Below are 22,401 nucleotides of genomic sequence, written 5' to 3'. Positions count from 1 at the left end.
AGGACAGGTCATCCCCTGGTCAGGCTAGGTGAACAGCCAATTTGTGGCACAGACCATTTCTGCCAAGAAGAACCTAGCAAATGTGAAGCCTTCTCCAGTTTTTTTTGGTATGTCATACATCTTTAGAAAAGAAAGTATCAAACAGCAACACTATACAACTCCTGAAATTAATAAAGTGTCTTTTGATAGTGTGAGAGCAGATAACTTTGCATAGGGAAAGTGTGAAAGGAAAAAAAGCCTGACAAAAAGACAGGCTTGTAGAGCATATTTTAGCTAATAATCTAGGAGCCATCTGGAGGAAAATGAGTGTTTAGAATCTCAAATATAAATTTGAATAGGGATGCATAAACTGTCAGATGGGCAAAGGGCAAATAAAAAGCACTTTATAAAAAGCATGACACTGGTTGACCATTCCTATTGTATATAGGGTAGCATGATGATAATTGTGTCTTCAAAATTATTTATCCTGCTCATTAGGGAAAAAAATGATAAAAACTTCCTTTTGCTTTGATGTTTACATTCTGTAGAGGCAAACCAAGTGTACTTTGGGACCTCTACTCATTTTTAGATATATATGGTTGATAATGAACCAAGATTTTTTAGAATGTTGTTCTTGCAGAGTAAAGAAATATAATAATTAAGACAGCAAAATAAGAAGATTAAATTATACATAACAGAGAAAGGTCACCAACTGTCTCAGAATTCTGAGTGCATATTCTGACTGCCAGAACCCTTTAGGCCATTTATTGTTTAGGTTACACAGATCCACAGGTTTAGATCCTGGGAACTACTCAGATCTTTCCTATATTTGTTTAGCTTTAGAACAGTGCCAGAGTGATTTGCAGTTTACCTTTGTTGAAAGTGTGTTAAGCAGGAGTAGGAAAAAGTGCTTCATGCATCACGACTTCTGCCCTCGGATGTTCAGATCAGACATTTCTCACTGCCTATGCCATGACAGAAGTAATAAACTTCTACCACAATTTTACACTGAAAAAGCCAAACCTATATTTTAATGTATTCTGTTGCCTGTTCAGAGGCTGACAGTGATTGGGGTCTATTCTGCAAAGCTTTCTCCAGACTACCCAATGGCTCCTGTCTGGCTATCGTTTCTGGCTTTTTGGTCCTCTTCATATGGAGTCTAATCTTGTATTATTGTAATTAATGGAGACTGGTCTCTGAAAAGCCAGCTTTCCATGTGAGGAGTGTTAATGGGACTGACCTGTTTGTCTGCCATCAGAATGATGCTTTCTACTGGGCTTCTGACTTAATTGTCCTCAAAACAGATGAAATATGACATCATTTTTACTTCTTAAAAGTAATTCTGTGTCATTGGTCTTGAATTGTTCTTCTGCAACCTATTGTGTGTGCCTGTGATCATAAATAATATATCCACTAGTGCATACAGCTAAAATTTTTGTGTGTGAATGGGTTTAAAGCAAACAGAGAGATGTAAAATACAAATTAAATTGATGCCCACTGTACTCATAACACAGCCAAATTCTTAATATTTTATAGTGCATATTCCATTAAATAATAACTAAATTGATCTATGCTAAATATGTGCATACATACACCTTTTATGATGCCTGTAAATAACGTTTTAAAGCCTGTTCACACATCAAAAGACAGGTTGTTTATTTCTCTGTTAAAACAATCCAAGAATTTAACTCTTCCTATTATGTAAACAGTGGTGACAGACGCTTTCAAGGAAGCTTAACTTCAATAAAAATAATAGTTTCCCATTGTAAAATCAATACTAATATACCATAAATCCCCCGATGAACTCTGGCTTCCTTACATGCTCTCACATTTTGTGTATTAGGGGCACAGCACTACTCTAGATATCAGAATATAATAATATGGCAATATATATAGATATAGATATATATTTAAATGTTAAAACATTTGTTAGGTCAACTTGAGTAATGAATATATTTAAAATATATGCTTCTTTCTATAAATAAAGGTAATTGATTTTCTTTGCAACATGGGTGTCTTATCAGACTTTGTATGTGGCTAGCAAACTAGCAAAACAATTCTGGTATCTTTAATTCAAAATGCACTTGTGACTTATAGATGAAGCTTTAACTTTTTTCTGTTTTATACTAAAATTGTACTTGCAGTAAAGTTTCAATATAATTTCTGAAATTATTTTAGGGTAGACATTTTAAACAACTCATACAAAAGAGAATTTGTTTTAGTGACAAGAAAGCTAGGTATAGTCTATTCATTTCTCAAGCAGACCTTTATGAATCACTTTAAAAGGACACTACAGCTGAAGACTGAAGAGCAATATTTATCAACATTAAATAAAACATTTGGTGAAATATGTATAAATATTTCTTCATATGAACAAACACAAAATTAAATAGTTCAGATACACAGACACCATTTAATATATTTCCACTGTTGTCAAAATCATCTGTAAACACCATCTCACACTGAATACAAAAGCAGCTTTAACATCAGTTCTGTGTTCACAACACTGATGCCCCTTTGTAAAATAAGATACTTGTTTTATTTTCAGCAAAATAAGAGTCTAAGCAATAAAAAAAAAAGTTTTGGTCAGTTCAAAGGAGAATACAAAATAATCTTTCAACATGTAACTAAATCAGATTTAGAGCAACAGTTTAAAGTACAATCCTTTCCCCAGGGGACCTCTGACTTTTATAAATCATGTTTGGTGCAGACCACATCACAAATACCAGGAAATACTGGTCATGTCTAAGCTATAAATATTAAAGCCCTTTTAAAATTGTCTTTATCAAAAATTGCCAGGTTACAAATTGGCAATATCACATTTTTCACACCACCGAATAACCTGGCGTCAAACGCATTTAGGTGCACTTCTCCTGATGATTTTTAAAACAGGTTGTGGAAAAGAAACACTTTTCAGTGAGCATCCTTCATGTGCAAAAATAAAGCATTTCTGTTAAACAAATCATTCGCATCTGAAGATCATCCGGGCAGACAGTGCAAGCAGGGGGGCTCCACCAACTTTTGCCAGAAAATTACAACTTGAACTTTCACTGGCAGCTGTACAGATGGTGCACACGGGATGTGAGCTGGCTCTGAGCAGGGCGGTGCATCCACAGCTGCAGCTCAGGACAAGGTGCCGCGGGAGCTGCGTGTGCCTGGATGGCAGCGCAGCCTCCCCAGCAGCATCGGCACTGCGCAGCCCAGCTCTGGGCTCTCGTCGTCCTATGCCCTGCAGAGATAGCTTCATACTCTTCCCTGAATGTAGCCTTCAATTCCTTCCACCTTTGCATCTTTTAAAGAGGCATGACCATTTTGGGGAGAGACTCTGTGCGCAAGATTAAGGTTTTACTGGGCATGTACCCCATCATGAAACTGTAAACTGTTCAGATCACAGGCTACGTTTTCTTCATTTGAAATGTGGACACCATGTTTTGGTTCCAAAGATAAACTGGAATTTCAGGTGGCAAATAATGAGCTACGTACTTATAACATGATTTTCTTACTTTTTAAAAATTTCAATGACATGTAATCATGATGGGGGGGCCCTGTAAAACCTAGAACAATAGGTCATGTATTCCTGGTATGTGTGTATTCCAGAGGTGTGAATGTATGTTATCCATACATACACACTCACACACACATATATAACATCAGCTGCAAACATAGATACTAGGAAATCAGGAATCAGGGGCACAAATGACAATATACCAGAAGAGAAGTAGACAGAAAGATCTACCTGGACAACAAAAAGCAGTTGTTCAACCTATACATTGTCTCAAATAATTTCATAATCCTGTTTCGCTAGCTTGCTACATCTGTATGTAACTTGAATTGAAAGCTGTTGGATTCCTTGGAAAAAGAAGAGTTGGACTAGCTAGATGTGCTTACCTGAGATCCCAGAGTTGATTATAATCAAAGAGCTGGGCAGAGCAGTAATGGGTTTATAATTGCTATACAGCTTCTTGCAAATTTGTAGGAAAACTTTATTAAATCTTTCACTCCTTAGTAAAAATGTTGAAGTTTCTTAGTTTTTGCTGAATGTGAATTCATTTTTATATTAAATTGGATTTATTGAAAGAATAAATAAGCCTGGCAGCTGCTTTCATGTCTTGATAGTTAAATCATTGAATCAGCACCCTGGAACCACCCTCCCACCCCAACCCATTCCGTCCCATCCCTTACTATCCTGTCTCATTCTGCCTTGTCCCGTGCCACCCTGTTCTGTCCTATCAAATCCCATGCCATCCTGTCCCATCCCACCTCATCCCTGCTTTGTTATTTTTTTATTTGTTTAAAAAATACTATTCTATGAAGCCTCCCTAGGGATCCGCTTATGAAAAATGACAGACTGCCTTTGCTGGTACTGCTGTTTGCGACGTTTTCGTTTGTCACACTGGCACAGCAGCAGCATCTTGAAAGTGTTTCTGAATGTTTTGTTACACAGTGCATAGCACATGGGGTTCACTGTGCTATTGATGTAGCAAAGCCAATACCCCAGGTGCCAGAAAGTTTTGGGGATACAGCTACAAAAGGTGTTCACCAGAACCATGATGTTGTATGGGGTCCAGGTAATGATGAAGGCAAACAAAATGGCACTGAGTGTCTGTGCCGCTTTCTTTTCTTTGATAAGTGACATTCGTTTCCGTTTCGTGATCTGACTTCTGGTCTTCAAGGCAAACTTTTTTGCCAGGGTAGCTTCCTTGAAGGACAAGGGCAGGGCTGCCGATGTCTTGGTCACTGATGAGATGCCATCAGAAGCTGTGGTTGTCTCTTCTGACCCTGATTCAATTGGAAGCTTAGTAAAGCTCTTTTGGAAATTTCCACCATCCTGAACACTTTTGGGAGGATGCAATTTTTTAGGTTTCTTTTCCTTTGATTCTGTGTCAGATTTCTGCAGTTCATCCCCTGACTCATGCAAATCTTCCGAGGAGGGTAGTTTTGTGGAATTGAGGATAGCACTGTGACCAGGAAGCTTCAGCACGATTGAATAGATGGCTCTGGTCTCTGCAGCAATGTCTTCTTCGTCAGAGGAGGCTGAATTTTCAAGGGAAGCAGCAGCGTCATTGTTGTTCCAGCTGTCACTGCTGCTATGCTCCTGGTCCCCCTGATCTGTGTTGGGTTCCCAGCTCTTCATTGTGAGCCAGAAGTGGCAGCGTCCGTATTTCTTTCGGGCAGAGCGTTTCATGCTCTGCCGTTGCAGCTCGTAGCTGCTGCAGCTCCGGGAGCTGCCTGTCTGGTGTACAAAGCGTGCTGCCTCTGCTTCACTGCCTGAGGCCTGGAGCCCTGCTAACTCTTTGGTGCGTTTCTCCGTCTCCTTGTAGATCCTCCAGTACAAAATACTCATAATGGTGACTGGCAAATAAAAGGCAGCTATGGCAGTGCCAAAAGTGATGATAGGTTCACTTAGAAACTGGATGAAACATTCGTCAGGAGGCACAGTCCTCTCCCCAACAAAATACTGCCAAAACAAGATGGCAGGGGCCCAAAGAACAAAAGAGACGATCCATGCTAAACCAATCATCACCCCAGCCCTTTTGGTTGTTCGTTTGGCTCTGTATGTAAGTGGCCTGGTGATGGAAAAATACCTGTCAAAACTTATAACAAGGAGATTCATGACAGAGGCATTACTGGCAACATAGTCAATGGAGAGCCAAAGATCACAGGCTAAGCTTCCCAAAGCCCAGTGGTCCATGATGATGTATGTGGTATAAAGATTCATGGAAAGGACACCGATGATCAAATCTGCACAAGCAAGGCTCAACAAGAAGTAGTTGTTGACTGTTTTCAGTTGTTTGTTAACCTTAAATGCAACAATCACTAAGATATTTCCTATGATGGTCACCAGTGCAAGGATCCCAGTGAGGAAAGCAATCAAAACTACTTGCCAGACAGTGTGTCCACCCAGAGGGTCTTTGCTTGTGGCATTTAGGGTCATGTTTGTTGATTCCACAGTGGAGAAGGGAAAACTCTCTGTGGTCTGAGGAAAATCATAGCTGCCAATGAGTGACGCTGCTTCATCAAGGAGTCCCGGTCCATGCGAATCTCTCTTCCAGAAGGAGCTCACATTCGGAAACAGAGGCGAGGCTGAACTGTTATTTTGCATGATCATTGTGGCTCTCTGACATAGTCTGTAGCAGAGAAAAACCAAACAGAAATCAAGTGAAAAGGTGAAGATTTTAAATAAATAATCATCCTCATACCTGTACATAAAATCACTTTAGCACTCTGAAAGACGTCTTTAAAAAAACAAAATGCCTGTAACACGTTTCAAGCCAAATATGTATGTGACAGAACTCAGCTTCCAGACAGTGATCCATCTGAGCTATTGATCGTACTCTGTTTCCTTACAAACATTTAATCACAGAAGAACCAAAATCCCAGGAGAATGTGAACCCACTGTAGTATTAAAATGCCCCCTAACTCTAACTCTCAATTCAAACACTCTCTGTTGTATCTGCCCTGAACTCAACATTTCAAGTATCCACTGTCCTGGAGCCTTCAAAAACTAAACTCCAACCATATGAAGCCACAAGTCTTCCAAGTTTCAAACAATTCTGGTCCCCAGTACTATCCTGGCTCTAGCAAAACACAGCCCCAGCCTCTGCTGCCTCCAGCTATAGCTGATGACAAACAAAAATATTGTTCTGCCTTTTCTTAAACTATGGAGATGCAAGCCAGCATCGTTTCACTGTGTCAAAGTACTCTAACATGTGGAACTGCAAAGCTCTTCCCATTTTAATCTACATTTCAGCTATCTGATAAAAGTACTAAAACGTCTCATTAGCACTTTTGCACATGCCACTATTCATTTTTTCATGCACATTTTTATACTTGGACTAAGGATTTTGCACATCTAATGACTTCAGAATGTCTTTGGGGCAACACATGGTAAAAGTTCCTTTGAAACTATGGTCTCTAGAGTCAGGAAAAAAATCTTTGGCAGACGTATGCCAAAGCAGTCATTAAACACTTATAGGAAAATAGGAAAAAAAGCATGAAAGGGATTCATAATTAAGCATTAATCCTTTTCCCCAAGTACTAACGTAAAACGAAAACATGCTCAGAATAGGAATTTACATTTCTCTTATTTCATTAGCTTCTCTAGTCAGATGATTAGATTCACAGTAATAAATCAATTATAACATCAAGAAGCAAAAATTCTGATGAAAAAGTCCACCACTGACTGTAAATGTTGAGCAAAATATGCTGTCAATTTTTGTTTTCTAAGTGTGAGTCCTTCCAGAGCCAATATATTATGGCATAAGATAATAATGAGTATCGCAATACACTGATCTTCCACAAAAATATCTACCCTAAAGAGGAGGGTTTGGTTCTGCTTTGCAAATTAATTTCTAAATTCTGCTTTCTCTTGGACTGTATTTAGTTTTGTTACCAAGACATAAGACAAGCCATGTGATTTTAAATGGTGCAGTTTCTTTAACATATACAGTAAATAGATCAGCAATTCCTTTCCTTTGCTCATGTACAATAACTAACGCAAACCCCTCCCCTATTTTGATATCCAGCATAAATGAGGTATTACTGTTTCTTTTTATTAATAGGAACACAAGATTAAAATGAAAATGCAATATTATAATCTAATTCAGTACACTTTTAATGAATTCATCATTGTATCACATAGAATATGAACATAACAATAATAATGAATAAATATTGCTCTGGTAAATCACACAGTTAAATTTTAAGTCTTTTCCCAATTGAAAGATTGAAAACTCGGAGCAGCTCAGCTTCTAAAAAGAAAAATGGTAAGACAGGACTGCTGGAAACCATCCTTCTTGCAATGCTTTATTTAGGAAGCAGACTTTTTTTCCAGAGCTGTCAGACAGGATGAGGTCAAAACCAGAATAGTATGAGAGAGATCTCAAATAGCGATATTTGCTAAATATATGCCAGAAATTATTAATGTTATAGGGTGCAGACCTTCCTTCATTCACATTAGGAACAGAGAGCAGAAGATGAAAGCCAGAAAGCATCCGTTCTGCAGCCATAAGTTTCTAAAACCTAAAGTAACAGCCAGTGTAGTCGAGTACTGGTCAAGAAATCTGACACAAACATTTAGATGGCAATGATATAATTATGCTGCTTTTTCATAAAAAAAAAGACAAGCTTGAATCTTGAGACACACAAGAAAAGACCAGGAAGAAGATATTGATAAAAGAGATCAAACTTCCCCTACAGTGTATGGAATAAAAAACCAATATCACTTAGAAGTGATGGTAAAAATAACAGTATTACTAAGAAATAAAAATAGTTAACAGTTAGGGAGTACTTGTTATTTTCATTGCATAACACAACCATGAACTAATCTGAGTGTTAGCTTTGGAAGTCCAAACCAAACACCACATGAAAGATACAAATAATCTTGCAAAATTAATGTGTAAATGCCACCCTATCTATCACTAAGTCCATAAACCAATTGTGAATTCTATTTAATTGCAGACTTTGAAACAGAGTTTCAATGTAAATTTACCGATAAAGCCTTCAGAAATGTCATGTTTCAAAAGACTCATGGTGAGGAATCCTGAGAACATCATAATTCAGCTGCAGTCTTTCAGACACTGAACAAGTGCTGGAACGAAACCTTTCTTTCTCAGGTCAGCTCTTTCACGTCTGGACTTCAAAGTAACTTCTCTAAGTTTTTGTTTAATGAAAACCTGAACAGTCCTTAGCAGTTGAACAACTAAGAAGAGGAGAAACTGAGAACAACCCACCATCTGTCTCCTGCTGTCCAGTGCAATCCTGCACCTGCAACTCAACTTTTTAAACTCCTCAGGGATTAAAGAGACCCGTAAATTCACATTGAGTGGACTATTTGATAAAATGGAAGTGCTAGTAGAATGATTAGCACAGCCTTTTGTTATTCTGCCTCTTCTACAAGCTCCTGTAATTGAACCATTTAATTAAATAAAAAATGTATTAACCACATGTTCATCTGCACAGAACAAAAAAAAAATAGTATCACTACCACCATCACTATAACACACCAGATCAGCTCAACTGGATTTTCTTGCCTTTAAGAAGCCAAGGCAAACTACATTATCCAACATTTTATGAAGCTGCCATGCATTTCTGCTTTCTGTATAAGTGCCCCAGGGAAAGAGGGTCCTGTGATTGACAAGATGGCAGCAGCATTTGCAGTGCAGCCACCAGCACCTGCCCAGCCAAGCCCAGACAGGATGATGTGTGACCAAGTGGGAAAGCAGTCACACATACTTTGGTAAAACAAAGAGTGCAACACTGTCTGAGGGAGGGAAACAAACCAAACTGTGAAATGATTATAGGTTTACATACCTCGATAAGAATTTACAAATCATCAGTATGATACACTACATTACAATTTCAGGGAGTAGCAAAGGAAACTTGTTTTAGCCCAAGAGTATATATTTACTTACCTAAGATCATAGCAGTAGTATTCCCTGTGGGTTTGAGGTTTTTTCTTCTTGTTTCTGCTTTTTATTAGGATCTTATGAAAGGTACAGGGCAGAGATCACCAGACAAAATGCACATTTCCCAGGACTATTCAGGAGAAATGCAGGCCCAGTACAGGCAACGGCTATACAGACTTTAATACACTTCCATCCCAGCGTAACTCTGCTCTCTGCCCTGCCAGAGGGAGTGAGATATTAGATATCCCACTAAGATGGATTGGAAGGGAAGGAGAAAGCACCAACAGGAAGGGTCACTGATTTCAATAAATAGGTGCAACCCAGATTTAAAAGCCTGAACTTTTTGACTAGTCTGATTTACTGCATATTGCTGTAAAGAGAAAGTAAAATAGAATAGACAGTAATAACAATTCTGTCACACATTTTCAGTGCATTTAACTTCTCTTTGCGTATTTCATATTTAAATGCTTTTGTGAATGCTCCACATTTTACCAAATTTTTTCTTTTCCTTAAATCTCCCAATTCAAGAAGTTTGCTTTTCTTGCTGTCTTTAAAGGGCTCTAAGAAGAATTTTCTGGGAAGTGTGATGGCAATCTCACTGGGCTTGGCTATCTGTGAGCTCAAAACTAGCAAGCCTTTATGGTTGAAGAATTTCACCTTGGATCTGTTTACACAGACAAGAAAATTGCTTATTTTTCCATTTTCTTTTGCATTGCTCTTATATACACATTAGCCTAAACAGCAGAGAGCTCCATGCAGTGATTTATAAAATTCTTTTCTAACATAGAGACAGCAAGCCTTCAGAATGCTTAATACAGTTGCCTAAACTAGCACATATACTTTGTTCCAAAACTATCGTTGGGTAAAATAAAAATACATATCTGAATTATGAAGTCTCCCTAAGATTATTCACAAGATTATGTATAACAATTTTTCAAAACACACAGAGGTTTTTTTGTTGTTTTTTTAAATCAAAATACAATAAAGAATTTAAAAAACTTGTTATGGAAAAAATGAGGATGAAAGCGTTCACAGTTTTATATCTACAGTACCTCATATCACTTGAAGTTAGTGTAGCACAAAGTACAAGATTCAGTATGAATGTTTATGTGGAACATAATGGATAACATGGATAACAGGAAGCACAGTGCAATTATCAGTGAAGAGGATTTCAGATTTACCATGACTTACTTACACTGATATTAAATATATTACAAAACTATATAAATATAGTTTTGCTTCTTTGCAGAATGAGAATACAGAGCCATAGAAATCAATCCCACCAGGAAAAATCCTGACCATTGTCTAGCACTTTCACAGTGGATACAAACAAATGACAGACTGTCATATACTTTTATACATATGTATGTATACAAGTAAGTATATTTATATACATACACAAACATATGTCACATATAATGTGACAAGTGTATGTATATATAGCTGCAGATGAAAGCATATGTATATATACACTTAGGTATATACACACACACATACATCTCCAGCTACATATACACATAATTTTGTCACATTATTCCAAATATTGTTATAAGGGAAGACTATATCTTTCACTAATTAGCTATCAACTTGATACAGATAAAGTTCAGTCAAACATATCCCAGTAATACTTCAACCCAAGCTCTTCCATTTTGCATCCATAAACATGTTTGGTTTACTAAAATCACCTAGATTAAATGCCAGAGCTTTAAAATCACTTTTGTGACCAATAAATTAGATTTCTGGAGGCCTAGCACGAGCAAATTAGGAGCTAATTTCTCTAACCATATGGATTGTTTTCATTACTTTGAAGAGAGTATAGAGAACCTAATCCATAGCATGGAGCTACCTGATCCATCTCCCTTGCAGCCCTGCAGTCAGAAGGAGGGAGTGTCCCTCCTGGGGGCAGAGGCAGGGGGATGCTACCTCAAGTATTCCTGCTGGGACACCTAAGGATGCCACACTGGGACTACCTGAGACTACCTGACACAGCCAGGAAATACACTATCTAAGGCTGGGTGGGGCATGGCAAAGCCTCTTTCTTGCCTTAATTTGCCAATTAGCTTTTGCCAAACATCTGCCAGCTCCTTCACTAGGACCAAGAGACTTATGTTCATATTGCCCAGCTGTGCCTGCAACATCCTCTGGGGACTTGCTTAAGCTGTGTTTGCTTTCACAGAATTTGCTCTTCCAAACAACTTACTTCATGTAGAATGAACCCTTCATGGACTGTTTTTATATTATGATAGAAATGTAACTTTGAATACTAATGTGTTTTAATGGCCAGTGATTTCAAAGGAAACATCTGCTTATTTACACGGTCTCAAAAATAAGCAATAAATACTGTGTTACCACTAGGCCCAGAGAAGAAAATCTCAGACATTGCATCTGTGCAAAAATCTAGATATGCATTTCTGATCTCTTGCACTTCAGACTTCCATTGAAGATTGAATTGATTACACAACCTCTATAATCCTCTTGAATATTTTGTTTTTACAAATCTACCATATATAACAAATATACATCCTAGCCTGCAGAGTCAAAGGACAGTGATTTTCACAAATTTATTGAATAATTGTTTCTGTACTACTTAATATTTATATATTTTTCAGCCTCAATGACCCAATACTCATTCACACCATGACTTTCAGTTGCAAAATAATCCTATCTTGATATCCTCTAAAATGATTCCTAGAAGTTTCAGAAATGAGCTCCTAATCTCAGCTGTGACATGGCCTCAGGGCAGTGCAGGTTTCTCACACATAGCCGCAGCAGGCTTGCTCAAGGATGGGTACTTCTTTCTCTCAGACAAGTGCACTTAGTGGTTATTGTCTGAACAATTCATACAGAAAAAAAGTGAAATCTTCAAAAGCCTGACCTTGGACCTATCTACAGTTTTCAAATGCTTGAAAGCCAGAGCAAAAAAAGCATTGCCCAATTAAGATTACAGTAAATATTGACTATCAGCTCAGTTAAATGTATGAGGTGCAATTCTATAAAGAGAGACAATTATTTCATTCCAGGCAGTTTCAGTGAACTTTATTAGAATTACATCACATCTGTCTAATTGACATTGGTGGAAACAGACATGGAGCCTGAAGTTAGTAAGAATTAAAAACACTGAGAGTTTTACTCACTTTGAGCAAACCACTGACTTTGCAGGTTATCTGGGGACAGAAAAGTTTTGAAAAAGGGTTTATTAGTACACTGAATATAAATATGGTATTAGATTTCTATGAAAGAAGAATACATGCCATTCAATTATCTCTTCTATTTGTGAGGAGTGCATGTTTTTTCTTTTGAATAAAAACTGTCCATCTTAGAGATCTCATTTCAATATTTTATTATAGATGCACTTTTAAACCTAGGACTTATTAATATTTTGTTAATTTGTATAATGTTGGATCAGAGTTGTGGTCTAGATTTTCAGCTCTCTCTTTATGAAATACTGTCCATTTGCTCCACAGATAATCCTCCCAATGAGATATTTAAAGTCACATTAAAATGTTGACTGTGTGAAATAAAGCAATGGGAACTCTTAGGCTTAACTATATCATTCTCCCAGATGCTGTTAAATGCTAGAATACCTTGAATCAATGTGAAAAAATAGCGTCAAAAGGGGAAAAAAAAAAAAGAAAAAGCCTTGTGAGGGAATTTTACTCCTCTTTTACTGAAATGGCATCCTCCTCTATAAAAATAATCATGTTTGAGCATATTGATATTGAGAAGAGCTTGTTATCAATGCTAGATAAAGCAAACAAATTTTATAGCGTTTCTAATCCTACTCCACTTTTAGATATACTTGCATGCATTTAAATTTCATATTTAATGTGAATATTAGCCAATAATATGGGTTCCCTTTACAGGGAACAACAAACCTTATAAGCAGACCTCTTTACTACCTTAAATGGAACTGCTTTAAAATAATAATAGATTATGCTTTCAAAATAAACAATTTTTTGCTTTTTCTGTTTGCTCACTACACAATATACCTCCAGAGAAAACTGGAACACTGTACAAACACTTTTCAAGAATCAAAGATTCAGAGAGCCTGGACACTGAGCTTTAAAGAAGCTCACCTGACATCTGACACAATCTTTTCAATTTCATTTGTCTGCAAGAAGAAAATGAAATGACAAAATGTCCGTCAAGCCTTGAAAGCAGAAAATTGAAAATATTTTTTTCTGGAAATCCTTCTCCTAGAGGGAAAATAAATAGCCCAAACAACAACAACAAAACTGCAAAAAAGCTCCCTCAAACCACAGATTTTCTGCTTTTCAAAACAGTATGGTTTTTTACCTTTGGAAACTAATTTTATTTTCTCTCAGCTTAAAACTGAATCTCAGATATTTTGTAACAAAAAGTGCTGCAAGCAGATGAGCTCCATTCCATTGTTCATTTAGGAAAAATTATAAAAAGGTTTGTGTTTACATCAAGGTCAGGCAAGCCTCCAGTCTGAATGTCATGTTTACCTGGTGTCAGGTCCTGTTATGTGAAATATCTCTAACACACATCATTTAAATGTGTTGAAAAACATGAATTTAAAGTTCCCTGTAGAGTCAGAGAATCTGAAAGGCTCTAAATTGAACTATTGCTGACCACCAGGTTTTCAGCTGTAACTACGGCACTGCATGCAGGCACTAAAAGAGCAGACTGCCTACTGTAGCTTTTGTTGATGATGGATAGTGTGGCAATTTTATATAAGGTGTAATAAAGTGATTTGAACAATGCTAGGAAATGCTCTATTAAGGGAAATTTATTGTTATTGGCTTTGGTGATTGAAATATTAGAGCTATCTACTGCGGCAAACCCAATACTCCCACACTGGACAGATGGTTTACTTAAAAAGTGAAAGAAAAAAACCTACAACCCTGTTGAGAAGTTTCAGATAAAGGAGAAAAATCACTAAGAATTAGCTACAGGCTAATGAAATCTACACAGCTATTTGGACACAAACTATTTATATGGAAAAGGAAATTTTATGAGAAACTTTGTGTCAGAATGTTATGATTTTAACATAACACACTGCTTATTATTTTGTCTAAATAATGCCTTAAAGCATAATACTGTGTTAAAGTATTTTTGCTTGCTGCCAAGGGAAAGTTGTCATGGTTGGTCAGAAAATAACATTTTCAGTGTATTTATTTATTCAACTGTTTTACAGAATGGAAATTTCTGTCATCTGAGATCTGGGGATCTCCTTTCATACTGATAAGCATGAATTGTGCTAGCAATTTATTGGAATGGATTTATTGCTGAAGAGGTAAAGAACTCTGTGTGCATCTTTTTGTGTATTATATTTCTTTGTTACAATTGCAAACAAAATGCTATGCTATGCTATGCTATGGTTGAAACGGAATATTTTTTTACCTCAGTGGAATACCTTGGTAAATAATCAAGAAAAAAAGGGAAAATACTTTTTGTCTCAACATGTCACTAAAATATTTGAATAAATACTTTGTTTCTTTATTCACCAGAATGTTTTAAGTCAATCTTTCCATCTGTTTTAAAGTGCAGTTTAACACTCACTAGGTGGCACAATAGTTATTCAGAAGCAAAAGTCTGGACTTTGCAACAAAATCTTAAACAGTCTCTCATAAAGCCTTTGTCTTATACATTGAAATTACAAACCTAATTATATCTATTCCTTGATAGGGACAGCAGCTAAAGTAAATGCATGTCATCCAAGCACTGGTCTGAATCAAACTAGCAGCCAAATTGTAGAAAACTCTGTTCTCTGCTGTAGTTTAACTTAAATTATTATTTTTTTTCCTGGAATAGACACATCTGCAAGTCCTAGTGGAATTCTGCAGATTAATCAAAATGGCCCATTCCAAACTCCAATCCCTTTTATGCATGCTGCCAGGAATTTGTAAAGTCTCTGGGAAATCGATGGTGGCAGGCACTGTGGATTTTAATGCATGCAAGCAATTGTTCTTTAGTGAGATACAGACAAGTAATCAAATAATGCACCAATGCTGTGCTCTTTTGTTTAGGCTTTGTTTGCAGGGCTTGTGGGTTTTCTTTTGCTTGTTCTCTCTTTTGAGTGACAGAGCAAAGAGTGGGCATGTCACTAAATGGAGACATCTCCAATGAAAACAGACTTGACAGAGAGGGGGAAGGCGCTAATGAAAAATTTGATTTTAGTTATTCTACATAAGTGCCTGCTGGTAGCCCTCATGACAGGGTCCTCTTCCTACTAAGATTTAACTAGGTTTGCTCAACTATCTCATTTTCTCCCTACTTGAAATATATCCCTATTATTTGAAGGTTTTGAACTACGGTTTTGAAAAATCAGTGCTAATATAGAGAATACACATTCATGAGGTAGTGATTTTATTCTGTATGCAAAATGGATCTGCTCCAGCAATTCACTGCAGTTACACAGCAGAGTACTGATTTCTTTAAGACCCTTCTGCCTGATGGTTGTAGGAGCTTTGTAGTGAAGGAGGAACAAAGCTGAGGAGGGAAAATTAAGGATTCAGGGTTAAGAAAATTACAAGTGTAAGTCAAGTGATATTTTAAAGATCTGCAGACATAAATGATGTCTGCATTACCTTGAAAGAGTAGTGCAAAGCTGCATTTAGTAAATCACAGGCATTCCTCAACTTTTGTGTATACAGCTTTGTAAAATGAATGATCTTGAACTATATCTTTGCAGGACTTTGTCTACATGATTCTAAAATTTTAAAGTAATTCCATCAACAAAAAAGACCATTTTTAAATTCAGCCATATATTAATCTATTACACTACAAGTTTTCTTTTTACTATCTAGCTAACACAGTTAGGGCACTCTGCACTCCTTCCTTGCTGCTGTTTCTGAGGATTAAGGCATTCTGTACATGGTAAATAGAAAGACATGGACATATAATTACATTATTTGTAAAGTTTGCTATCTAAGTAACAGGATTTTGCTTCTAAAATAAGAAGGTAAAGTGGACTCATAATTATTTGCATTTTCTGTTGCAAGCCTATAAAACCTGCATTTTGCAAACCCATTATAGTCTAGGATAATCAACAAAAGACTTAAAATCAGGAGTCTTAGATAAATTAGAAAGAAAATATTTTTTCTAGCTTTGATAGGTTTGCTCAAATGGCAAATACAATATGCCATTTCCAGAAAGGAAGTGGAAAGCTAGAAGAAAATCTACCTAGAAAAAATATCTCCTGCTCTAAAAGGTCAGAAGAATTTTAATGCTTGAACTAAGAGTAGGGATACATACAACGTTTCACAAAGACCCATTGCCCCAAAAAAGAAGCAATAATGCTTCATTAAGTATTTCCTTCCATTAATCTTTATCTTCCAGCTGCTGAGATTTCATGTTTTGGTTTGCTGGTGAGCTGTACTTCTAGGCTGCTGTGGGTCTATCTGACGAATTATTTTTTAGAATCAGAAAAGAATTCTCTATTTGGTTGCCACTCAGGAGGGTATTTTGTTTGTTGTTCTTTTAATCTTTCTTGGCAGTCCTACAGGGACACATGAGGGTAAAAGCCCCTAGGACTGGGTAGTCTTAATTAGGTAAGTAACTGCAGCAATCCGTGGACAGACTCCAGAGAAGATAAAATGATTTTTGATTTCTACTGGTGGACATCAGAGGACAAATTGAAACCTGAGTTGCTGCTATTGTTCCCTTCCCATCCCATTTCTTGCAGGATTAAAGATTCACTGTAGGAAGGTGAGTACAGGCTCTGTCTGCTGCCCTCCTGCATGACCTGAGCAACAGCCCTCGGAGGGATTTCAGACTCAGTATTCCCAGTTTGCAGGGCTTGGTGGGACCTTGTTCCCTGTATTCAGCAAGATGATTGTACTGCAGTGTCACTGTGTTCTTAACAAACTGTCCTGTGGGCCAGGGTACATCCTTTAGAGAGAAAGATGTGTGGATAGGGTTTGCATCCAGGGCAGGGGCACCAGGGGAAGGATGGAATGGTCAACATAAACTGCATATGCCTATGAATGCTTGTGTGCTAAAAGCTCCTGAGTGAAATTTCACTGCACAGACAAAACCAATCTGGATAAAGACAAAAGGGACACAAATTATAAAATACAGTACAAAGATGTATGGTGATGCAATGTTGTAACTCCTTATGGATACCTGAAGTAAGCAGGCAAAGAAGGGAGGGCATGCAGGCAATCAATCCTTTTGGGATAAGGATTCTTATGACTGAAAGTAGCAAGAAGATCACTTGAAGATAAAAGACATTTCCATTAGTTGGAGCAGCAATTCTCTGCCATAAGTCCTCCTTCTTCCTATGGTGCTCTCCTGGCTTACTCTAAAAGAAAGGCTACTACAAGCACACATGCAGTCAGGAGAGGAGTCCAGGCACAATGGCCTGAACAGGTCAAGAACAGTGAGGGCTGGTAACTCCTTCTACAGAAAAAGGCATCTTCAGCAATGAAGTACTCAAGAAAAAGAGTTACTTGAGAATGGCTGGAAAAATGCCTCTTTCCTAAGAAACTAAATTTTTGTTTGTCATGGCAGAAATACAAAGAGTAGGAAGAGAAGAAAAAGGGTTCTGTTAATAATTTCAGAATTTTACAGAACAAGACAAGTGTGCAGAGTTGTTTTGGCATGTATTATAAACAAATCAATGTCTTATTTCTCTTATGTCTGACAACAAAAGTGCCAGTGATGATCTTAGTGAAGAGAACGAAGAAGCCACACTGCCTCCCAGGCTTTCAGGAAACCCACACTTCGTGTTAAATAAATACACAGAATCCCACACCCACTTACATCATTTTTATGCCATTTCATCTGAGACTGAGATCTAATCACAGATGCTTGGTACAGTAGCATGAAGAACAGAGCTAAACAGAGAATCAGGTTTCCAAAAAGACCAGGCATTAGGGCAAAGCCATGAAGCTGCGAGCTGGAGCCAGGTGATGGCAGATAAACACGTGGGCTTCTGAGTGAAGCCCTGCTTCCTTCCAGTCCAGCTGCTGCAGATGAAGCAAGTCCACCATGCTTGCTCCTGAAGCAGTCATTGAATGGGGACTCTCTGATTCAGTATCATTTTATGAGAGAAAGGAGACAGGGAGAACTCACTCTCAATAAAGCAGTTAGACATTAAAAAATGAGAGACGAGAAAAAGAAAAAGAATGCATTTCCAGGCCTAACCTCACATCAGCCAATGGCTCTAGCTGGGCGCCTCAACAGCTCCTTACTACCAGGGAGGCAGCAGTTGCTGAAAGAGAAGGAGTTTATGGCATTTCAACAAACTCATGAGCACAAGGAAAATACACTGTCTGGATTTATCTCTGTGACCTGAAATTTGGGGGCAGAGGGCTCATGGAAGGAAACGAGCTCACTCCTCAAGTGGTCTGTAGTGAAATACTGTGAGAGATTGGAGTCCACATCCCAGAAGGCTTCTTTATCTTTTTTTCTTGGAAGTGATATTCACATTTTAGTGGCAACTAAAGGCAAGACATATAGCAATGTTATTCGGAAAGTGAACACGTTAATGTTGTGTTAACATTTGAAAAACCCTGGTCTTCAGGAGGTTGAACACTTGCAATGTAGTACTGGTAGCACTAGACAGGCAACACTGAGCAATGCAGGAACGTGCCTGAGCTGCTACATTTATGCAGATCACCAATATAGCACACAGCAGAATTTTCTAGATTTTTTTCTTGTATTGGGAATTTATCATAAAAAGGGTGCAGGATTTCCCTGCCACTCTCAATACTGTGTGCCAAATGTACATTTTCTAACTAAAAACTTAATGAAAATTAAAGCATTGCTGTACTTATCCATCACTGAAAAGTACCCTGAACAGGCATTTAGCATCCAGTGTCTCCAGCTTTTTCAAAAATCCAAAAACCCTACCTCAGCACACGTGGGCTAATTTCAGAGATTATCTGTATTTCTGCTGAAGTTACGAAAAAATTATAAATTAATACAGAAATTCAAAGATTTTGAAGGAACTAATACTAACTTAACAACTGATCCTTCAGAATGTTAATTGCTGCCAGAAAACTGGTAAGACTTTCAAAAGGCAAAATGTATCCATGAGGGACAGTACTGAATTATAGTTGCTTGGATATGTATTAATGTTTACCTTAGCTTCTGAAATAGAGAATAGTACTTAAATCTCACTGTAGACTGTTTTGATCTGAGCTTGCTTTTCCAAATGTCTCTGTTTCCCATCAATGCATTTCACTAATCTTTATTGCTATTTCACAATTTTTCCAGCTGAAAATGCATCCGTGCAGGCAGTATCCTCCAAGCTCCACATTATTAGTGAATACAAATAAGCTGTGACTCTTTAGGATTCATGTAAACCTATCAATATTCCCATGCTGGCTGCGCTTTCAACTGCAAGAGAAACACTCCATGTTAACAGCTGCAGCATATTAAAAATCAAAAATGAGGGTTTTGATGGTACTTGCACATTTCTGCCCTTTTATCTCTCCTTTATCACTCATTTACTCACAGGAGGAAATGACTTTTCCTGCCAAGCTAGAGGTAAAATGTGTCAGACAAGGGCAAAAAAAAAAAAAAAAGACTCATCAGCGAACCAGAGGAAACAATTTCTGAGATGCAAAGTGTCAGCAGAAATGAGTTTCTACTGTTGCACTCCTGTGACCTTATTCAAAAAGATATAATATACCACCTATTTTTTGCTATTAGGAATAATTTTCAAATGATAGGACTTAGATGAATCAATGTTTCACTAGAGTCTGCCTACTTATCAATACTTGGCTTTTCTTCCACAAAAATAAGAAAAAGCTTTTCTGAGAAGTCAAAATAAAAATGTGTGCCTTACTTGTAAAAAACTGAGAGCTTGGAAATAATAAATGCCACTGTAATTGGAAATATTGTCCTTAATTCCAATGCTGCAAAATTTCACACTGAGTTTATTTCAACACACTGTGTTTGCAATTTAAACTTCTTTTCTACTGGAGCAATGTAGCATATTTGCAAAGCTTCTTGTTTCTCTTAGTTTGTAAAGTAAGAAAGAAAAAAAGAAAGGAAACCAGTATAAACCAAGTCTTAATACTACTTAGGACTAAAAAATTTGGCCATTAGAGGACGGTGAACTGGAGCCATGAATACACATGCAGATTTGCTGGCATGAGCAAAGAGAAGGTCACTTCCCACTAACAGCCCCTCCAACACAGCAGGTCAGAGTTCACTTCAGACTGCCAGTATTTGCTAGGTTTTTAAATTTTCATTTATTCATTTATTCATTGAAACTTCTGCCCAGAAACCAAGGCAATCAGAAGAACAAGATATCAAATCTGGAAGCTGTGTACCTGAGTAATCAAATCTCAGATGATTACACTTACAGTGCCTTCCTCTGGCCCAGTCAAAGGCAGGGAGCACCAGTCATATTCTAAACATGTCAGTGGAAAGAAAAACAGCATTGCTAACAAAATGTAGGGGGATAACTGATACACAGGGACACTGGGCAGGAGTTTGGGATGCCTCATTTAGCAGTTATTCAGGAAGGAATTCATGGGGCTTTCAGTTTACTATGTATATATACATATATGTATTTCTCATTTATTTTACTGGCTGCATCAAGCACTTTTTCTTCCACCAGTTTGATAAACTTCAATATAACATAACTCATATCTGTTTTTCAAAAAATCTACATCAGTATTTAACAAGAATGTCTTATTGCAAAACCAGGAAGTTAAAAAAAAAAAATTCTATTAGAAGATTTCTTCAAGGCAGATTTTTCCATTAAATAATTTCACTGCAATGTATACTTTAATTGATAGCAATGAAATGCAAGCAAATTCAGACAATTTAATTCTCTAAGAGGTCTGTATTAAAAGGGATGGCAATGAGGTTTTTCTTTCTTTAGGAAGATTTTTTTTTCTTCTACCCTTTAAAGAATTTTCCAAATAACCAACATTTTCATTTCCTTACTCTTGTAAAAACCAGTTCATAAGTCAACACTTTCCACTAAAAAGACCCATTTAAATGTCTTCCCCTGTACATACTTAAGCACAGAATCCTTGCGTGTTCAATATCACACAGTGAGAGAAGTCAATAGGCTACACTCAGCTCTGTTCTTAAAACGAGTCACTGGTGTGCCATTCTGTAAATCGCTTAAATCCCTCATTTTTATAAATGGGTATAAAATCCATTTACCTAATTGCAATGTCCAAGCCCCACCTGAATTATCCTGCAAGACATTTTCATGCTTTTGGAAGAAAAGTCCTTAAAGCTAATAGGAAATAGCTAATAGCTATTTAATTTGACCTTTTCCTTAAAGCCAGGTAAATATCAAACCTTAGTTTGCATGCCTAAATGAAATTTGATCTGAGAAACCCAAGTGGAATAATGATACTTTCACAGGTGTCGAGCGATGCTATCACACCTAATTAGAACAGCCACTCAACAGGACCCTGACTGCTCCCTTTGCTCATCTGCAGTAGTGGACATGGAGAGTACAGGGAAACTTAGTGGGGAACTTCAAATCATTCAGCATTGCAGAGGGTTGCCATCAACTGAATTAATAAACTTGCCGTTCTTCAACGGGACTTTGCAAGTTGTCTCTGTGAATGTGCCTCCTGCTAACCAACAAAGCCTGGAATTTACCCTACAAGGGAATTGCACAGGAGATTCCCACTGGTTCTGGGTGCAGCCTGTTCCATGTCCTCAAAAGCATCTTGGAGTGACTTTTCTGTCCTTATGAGGCTTCTGTTAGATCACTTATGTTCTGCACTTCCAGGCTGCTGTGCACTATCATGCTCTTAATAGATTTTGATGCAGCCTTTTAAGTAACAAACAGTCCTGATTTCTTTTTCATTATTTTATTCTTCTGTTTGCCATAAGATCTTCACCCTAACCTCTTCTAAATATACACAAACATTGGAGTTTCTTTATATCTGTGCTAATATGACTTTTCTAAAAATTTTTATTGACCTCCCTCAGTTCACTTACATCCATACAAAACATGAATAAAGCCCTACTGTTCTTATTAATGATTTATTCTAATAACACACAGGGGCAAATAAGTTCAGAAAGTATAAAAGAGTGAAGGATTATTTTTCAAGCATTTGTT

The 22,401-nt window shown here is 37.3% G+C and overlaps 1 protein-coding gene across 7 annotated transcripts in view; it reads right to left on the bottom strand.

Moving 5' to 3' along the window:
* Positions 1-4,153: 4,153 nt before the first annotated feature.
* The window catches only part of CHRM3 (cholinergic receptor muscarinic 3), a 255,006-nt gene continuing 236,758 nt past the window's right edge, over positions 4,154-22,401 (bottom strand). For all 7 annotated transcript variants that reach the window (XM_085055545.1, XM_085055551.1, XM_085055548.1 and 4 more), the window contains one exon: positions 4,154-6,107. In XM_085055545.1, coding sequence (XP_084911671.1) covers positions 4,286-6,107 — 1,822 coding nt within the window. In that variant the 3' untranslated portion in view covers positions 4,154-4,285. The remainder of the gene's footprint in view (positions 6,108-22,401) is intronic.

The sequence above is a fragment of the Lichenostomus cassidix genome, chromosome 3 (genome assembly GCF_008360975.1).
Source record: "Lichenostomus cassidix isolate B80296 chromosome 3, HeHo_3.0, whole genome shotgun sequence".
Taxonomy (NCBI): Eukaryota; Metazoa; Chordata; class Aves; order Passeriformes; family Meliphagidae; genus Lichenostomus; species Lichenostomus cassidix.
The sequence above is the reverse complement of the archived record's forward strand: the minus strand, read 5'-3'. Positions and strand labels throughout refer to the sequence as shown.